The 6744-nt window shown below is 34.1% G+C and overlaps 1 protein-coding gene across 1 annotated transcript in view; it reads left to right on the top strand.

The window, feature by feature from the left end:
* The window catches only part of ULK4 (unc-51 like kinase 4), a 211935-nt gene that overhangs the window by 59914 nt on the left and 145277 nt on the right, over positions 1 to 6744 (top strand). Inside the window, exon 25 of the mRNA XM_014308205.2 lies at positions 4239 to 4372. Within this exon, the coding sequence (XP_014163680.2) occupies positions 4239 to 4372 (134 nt within the window). The remainder of the gene's footprint in view (positions 1 to 4238; positions 4373 to 6744) is intronic.

The following is a 6744-nucleotide window of genomic DNA, read 5'->3' as shown; positions in this document are numbered from 1 at the left end:
CCAAGCTTATTTTAACTCTGCTGGTGTTATCAAAATGGATTTCCATGTGTTTTTCTTCCAGTTTGTGCACAGGTAGCAGGAAATAAAAGGCAGCAGCAGTAGGCACTTGCTAACCCCCCTTTTTATTGCAGGTAATAATGATGCCTCTGGGCTGGGAACATGAGAGCTATCCAGTGTTGCAAGTCCTGATTCCTGGAATGCAATCTTAAGACTACCTGCCTATTTGTTTTTACTGTTTACAGAACTTATTGGCTTTGGCCATGATACCAGCAGTCGCCATTCACTTTTGGAGTATTTGTACACACAATCCCCCATGCATGTCCCTGTAATGCCTATTGATTAGCTGAGTTTATACAATCTGGTTGCAAGTTTCTTTTTGTACCTTTTTTTAAAAGTCTTTACTTACTCAAAGAGTATAGAAACACCTTTATAATTCCAAAAAAGAGTGGAGAAAAAGCTGATTCCAAATGATCAAAGGGATATTCAGTATCATGTGGCCTCATAGGGGAAAGAAGAAAGGAATGGCAGGGAAGACATTAGGAGTGATGGCACTTGTCTTCCCAAGTAACCATCACATGTGATGGAGCCCTTTGTTCCTGGAGATGGCTGAATACCTGCCAGCCTATGGGAAGTTGTGAATGAATTCCTTGTTTTGCTTTGCTTGTGCTGATTTTTGAATTCTGTGGATGAAAAGTATTGATATATAATAAGAAATGTAATTTTTCAAGTGAATTCATTGTTCCACAACATTGAGACAATTCACCTGTTACTCTTTTTTTCCTACCTCTTCCGTGGTAGTTGATTACATATCTTTAGTTCTTCCACATGTGATGCAGCTAGAGAAGATATGAGATCCTTTAGGCTCGAGTAGCACTTGTTTATTTACACTGTGCAAATTAATTTATTTTGCTAATCACACTGAGTTTTCTAGTCTCGTTCATTTCTCCTTGATTTGCAGAGGCAGGCTACCTGTTCTTCAGGGGGAGGACACATCCTGAAGTTTTATTGAGACTTTTCATTTCACCCTTTTCTGAGCTAGCAGTAATTTCTGATTAGTCTCACTGAATTGTTCTTTTTGTATCTAGATGGTTTCAGAGAATTTCCTGGATAAACAGAGCATGGCTTGGAGATTGAACTTCTCCTCCCAAAAGAATTTATTCAAACCTCTTGTTTTCTACTGTCTGCAGAGATGGACATTTCTGGAAGTGTCCATCATCCACAGGGTAGTATTCCCAACATATTTCACAGTCTGCAGAAATGTAGCGGCATAACCTCTGAGCAAAATCTTTCTGTTTCCTGTGGCCACCTTCTGTATTTATTAAATTTTCAAATCTTATATGTGCCCTGAAAGGAAAAGCTTTGCCTGGAAACCTACTACAGTCTCACATCTAGCATAGCCTATTTGCCTTCTACATCTTAAGATTTATCTAGAAAAGTAGTGAGGAAAAGAACTGAAAAGCTTGGTGCTGAGGCAGATGGGAAAACGTGGAAATGGAAGGCAGGAGGGAACAATGATGTAAGTCAGTGACTTCAGGAAAAAAACCCAGCAAGCTGGTATCAAATTAAAAAATAGAAAAAAGTTATGGAAAACAAGAAGTAGAGATTGACCCTCCTATTAGCATAGTATGCCATCTGACGTTACATCTCTGTGAAATAAACACTATGTCTATATTAAGTATCCTTTAACAATCTTCCTCATTTTCTGTTAGCAGAGATTGATTAATAACAATAATTAATAATGATAAAACTGAGAAGTGGTTCTTGATTTCTTGGGGTAAGTGGACTGTATATGTCCTCAGAGTATGCACAACCTTTTTTAGTTTCATGAAGGTCATTCTCTGTGAACTTAGTCTCTTTTCTTCATATTGATCATCCTGTTAAGAGAACAGTTCTTATTCTTTTAAGTAGTAGACCTCATCCCTGTTTCTATTGCTCCAGACTGTGAACTCTGGAATTTTTCCCTTTTTTGCTCCACTCTTTCACTGCTTTGTACACAAAACTTCAGTTGTTTTGTTTTTTAATGTAAAAGCTCACTGATGACTATATCTTACAGACACTTGAATTTATTTTTTTTAAACCAAACCTTTGTTTCATAGACAGTGGTTTACTCCTCATCATATTTAGCTAATTTGTACTAACATCTACATATTTTATCATGTATTGCTGAGTGCAAGACAAACGTGCCACTAAATGACTTGAATAAATGTATTTCTATAGGCCTGGCTTAGTCCACTAGAGAGAACACGGAGACTCATCAGGGAATAAAAGTAACTGATAAATTGTTCTACATATGACTGAGGAATTTGTCAAAGGAAAATAGAGATGCTAATGCTTTATTGCCTACAGAATTTATATCTGTACCATTTTTTTTTGAGACAATGTTTAGTTGAACCGAACTATCAGGGAAAAAATAGTTGTGCATATTTTTAGAAAATTTATGTGAAAGACAATTTTGTGAATGGAAGAACAGCATAAAGGAGAAAACTCGTTTATCTTTCCTTTCTCAGAATAAACAAACCTACTTTGTATCCTTCTCAAATGTGATTAAGTAATAGAACATGCTTTTATAAAATAAAAGAACCTCCTTCACCCAAAGAAATAAAACCACTCATGTTGAAGTCTATTTGGCCCATTTTAAGTAAAACTCAAACAGATCTAAGTGCATTTCCATGTAGAATCAGCTGATCGTTAAATCTTTTCTTTAAAAAAAAATTAATTCAAGCTCTGATATTCTGTCATTTTTTTAAAGCTAAATAGTTTTTGTAATAAAAATTACTTGGTTGTCTGTAAAGGCTTAGAAGGCCATTTTATTTAAAACATTCAAATTTTTATATTAAAATTGTAAAGCTTATAAAAGTAAAATTCTATTTGTAGCACAATGTCAGATTTTTAAGTAGTTCTTTTCTAACAGACAAATCAAAATTCCTGTAAAATAATGCAATTTCCAGACATTACAAGAATTAAAGATGTCTTCATGGTCTCTGAGAAGTGCAGCTGAATGTGTTGCATCTGGGCTATTGCACAAGTGAAAAGTAGTTACTCAGTGGATCTTTTGATTTCTCTCTTTTTCTCTGTAGATTAGGTTAGGAAGGATAAGAGTGTAGTATTCAGTCATAATCATGTATTGTTTAGAGACATAATTGTGTAAAATATATTCTTATGTAGTTTTTACTTTGTTGAGTAAATAGTCTTTTTGATAGAAGGATGTATTTCCTAGTAGTCTTCTTATGAACACTTGAGGTAAATAAGTAATTTTCATAGTTCTGTAAAAGAGCATTGATTATCAGAAGAGTATTTAAAAAGATAGTACTGAAGTGCATACTTAAAATCCAGCTCATGGATTTCCCTCACCAGTGATTGATGGTTCTTTGCACAGGACCCGGAGGGAGTTCGAATGTGAAACAAAGATGTCAATAGTATGGCCCTAAAGGGAAGTCTGGCCCTTCTGTCTATTCAAATAAGCATTTTAAAATTTTGCCTGAAGCATTCTGTTACAGGTGTATTATTAAAGCAATCTCTTGTAAGTTAGCCAGTGGCTAATAAATCAGTTACCATTTCACTGCGAGAAATGTCATTCTTCAGAATGGCCCAGCCACAGAGAACTTACCAGTTGGAATGCGTGCACTGAGTTTGTATTTAAAAATTGTGAACACCAGATTTAAAAATTGTGAACACTAGAGAAAGGATGTAAGACTAGTATGAGCTTTTATCTCTTTCAATATGGCCATTCCAGCTAGTGCTAACATTTTAATAGGCTGCAGTGTGATCTATGTAGTATCATTTTTCTGGACTGAAAGATTGATCTCTTATTATGTTGACTTTAATTATGCTTTCTTTTGGAATTCTTATGAGTTGAAAATTAGTGTCTGTAGTCTTTCACTTATATTGCACATATCGATTACCTATTTCAAAATAAAGTGGATTGTAAAATTAGTCTCTCTCTAAGTTTGCAGAAAGATTCACTCCTTATCTTAACATCACATATTCATTTAAACTAGTTGAGTTGTGCTTACTTAAAGTAGTTTAAGGATTTCTTTCCTTGACTCAGTAATTTGTGTTGGTTTTAGAGCTGATTAAAAGAAAAGTCTAAAATTTCCACAAAATTACAGAGACAAAACTAATGCATCATCTTCATTGTAACCACAGATACCAGAAGTGTCTAGTTCGATAGTTTTTTTGAGATATAGTGTTATTTTCTTTGGTATGAGAGTTAATGTTTTGCACTTGTTTAAATGTAGACTCCTGATGTATATTGAAAGAGACAGCAGAAAGACCATGCCAGGAAAAGAGCAGCAAGGTGGCAGTGAATACCTGTCAAAATGCCTGGATCTTCTCATCTATCACATTGTGCAGGAGCTGCCAGGAATTCTAGGTAAATTCAGTTTGTTAACCAAACAGATCTTACCTTTGCTTACTCTGTCAAGAAACAGATATCTCCTTATATATATACAGGTGGAAATACTATTTTCCAAATGCATAAAGTTTGCATGATATCAGCTTCCTGAAATTTTTTAGATATGTCATGATCAGGTATTTTGTATTGGAATGCATGATTTCCTATATGAATGTTTTGTGTTTGTGGAATGGTAAGCCTCACCAGCTCAGTCAGGAATGAAGACCAGAGGTACAAGAAGTCTTCTCAATGTTCTAAAGATATTGCAAAATCTATAAACATTTTACGATCTAAGAGCAAATTTGCCCCATAGAGCAGAGGCCTGGGAGAGATGCAACAGGGCGTATCTCTGAGTACGTGTTAATCACTTACGCTGAAATTTATATATTGAGTATTTGCTACAGGCAATATTTCTGGAAAATTTCAGTTTAGATACTTCAGTTGTTTTAGATGACTGAAACCAATTTGCTCATGCACACGAGGTTTATTTTCATAAAATTATTTCTGATGAGATGATACCTGATGTATTTTTCATCTTTTCTACATTATCACTAGGATATTGAAAATGTAATGGTAGCACTGCAAAGGTTAGTAGACCTAAATGTCATGCTGCTATTTTAAAAGAAACTTTACTTCCTCTGCTAATGCAATTTTTTGCCTTGCTGCAAACACCTGATCCCTTTTTCCTAACTAAATATCAGGTTTGCATATTGGCTATATTTCAGGATGGAAGTCTCAGACTATAAATGTTTGAAGCACAAATTCACCTCCTACTGTTCATATATACTATATGCAACTGATATAGTAGGCTCTGGTATTTCCTCAGAATCTGAAAGTTTCAAATACATAGTTACTATCATGAAACATAGTACATCAATTGCTTAGACATGTAATTACTACTGATTTATAATTAGAATGCATTTTTGAGAACTGAGATCAAGCATAATTTCTACACTTTGTTTTCTTTTCCAAGCTGGATCTGTGTGTTGATTTTTTTCTGTAACCTGAAGTTATCTCTCTGTATTTGTCCATATTTGTCAGAAGTCTTTTTCTTTTCATTGCTGTATGATGAAGGAGCATGTACTGCTCGAGGTGGTGAAAGCTATGGGCACCTAAGAATAATAATCAGATTTGAAAATTGGGACAGTGAAAAGCAGTTTAGATGTTAATTTAGAGTTAATCCTACCTGGCTTTTTTAATATGCATTCATGTAAACTCCTTACTGATCCCATCTTCTTCCACCAGATGTAGCTATAAACCAGATAGATTAACAAGTTGTAGAAATTGACCTTAAAGATACATTTGAACAAAAGAAATAAATTGTTAATCTTCTGGTTAATTTAAAAAGTTTTTGGTTGTTGTAAATAAGAAATTAATTTTATTTCTGCATCTATAATATTTAACCTATTTTTAGGAAGTAGATATAAATTGTTTAGATCATGCTAAAATTAAAGATAGCCATATCTATCTATTTATCAAATGCAGAATTGCCAAATGTGATGGTTATGTATTCTTTAAAATATAGAACGAGAGATTATTCGCTAAATCAGTCCCTAAACAAAGAGAGGTCTTGTTGAATTACAATATTGTGTGTAATTCAAAACAAAAATATATTAATGAAAAAAGTATTGTGTTTTATATATTTGAAGAGTTTTAAGCAACACTTTCCTTTCTTTACCAGTGAATGAGTCAAATCTTTAAGGCCTGCTTTAGTGCCAGGCTCTGTCATTTCTGCTTATATTGAAAACTGAACTCCATGGGAACAGAAGAGAAGCATTGATATTATTCAACATGATTAAATTCTGACTTACTGTGAAAGGAAAGGCCTTTTCTGGCCTGAAAAATCATATAAAATATGGAGTCCCCTTCTTTGTTTGCTTTACATATATTTGAGTTCCCTTTTACAGTTTTGATGAACTATCTTTTTAGGGGAAAAAAATATAACAGGTGCTCTTTTGAGATAGCATTTGGCTTCTGGTATTTTAAGGTTATAGGGACAGAATTTTTCTTCTTTTCATATGGGCTAACTTTTTTCATGCCTCTTCTGTTCTTTATGCCATGCAGAAGAGGTCTTCCTTTTTATAGACAATAGGAAACATACCACAAAGTTAGTATAACATTCCTTGATTTTTATTTGTCTTTTCTGAGTCTGAAGTATAATTTTCACTATTGCCATTACAATTTTGTTAGCTTATGTCTGAGGTTTGTAATGGAGGCCACTAAGTTCTCTCATTGATCTGTTGCTATCTCTTTTATGAGAATTTCTGTAGCTTTAGGTCACTCATGTCACAGTTAAATCGGTGCATGAGAACGTGTGTGTGCATGGCTGGTGGAAGGATCTCTTTTTTTGG

This window comes from Geospiza fortis, unplaced genomic scaffold (genome assembly GCF_000277835.1).
Source record: "Geospiza fortis unplaced genomic scaffold, GeoFor_1.0 scaffold346, whole genome shotgun sequence".
Classification (NCBI taxonomy): domain Eukaryota; kingdom Metazoa; phylum Chordata; class Aves; order Passeriformes; family Thraupidae; genus Geospiza; species Geospiza fortis.
The sequence above is the reverse complement of the archived record's forward strand: the minus strand, read 5'-3'. Positions and strand labels throughout refer to the sequence as shown.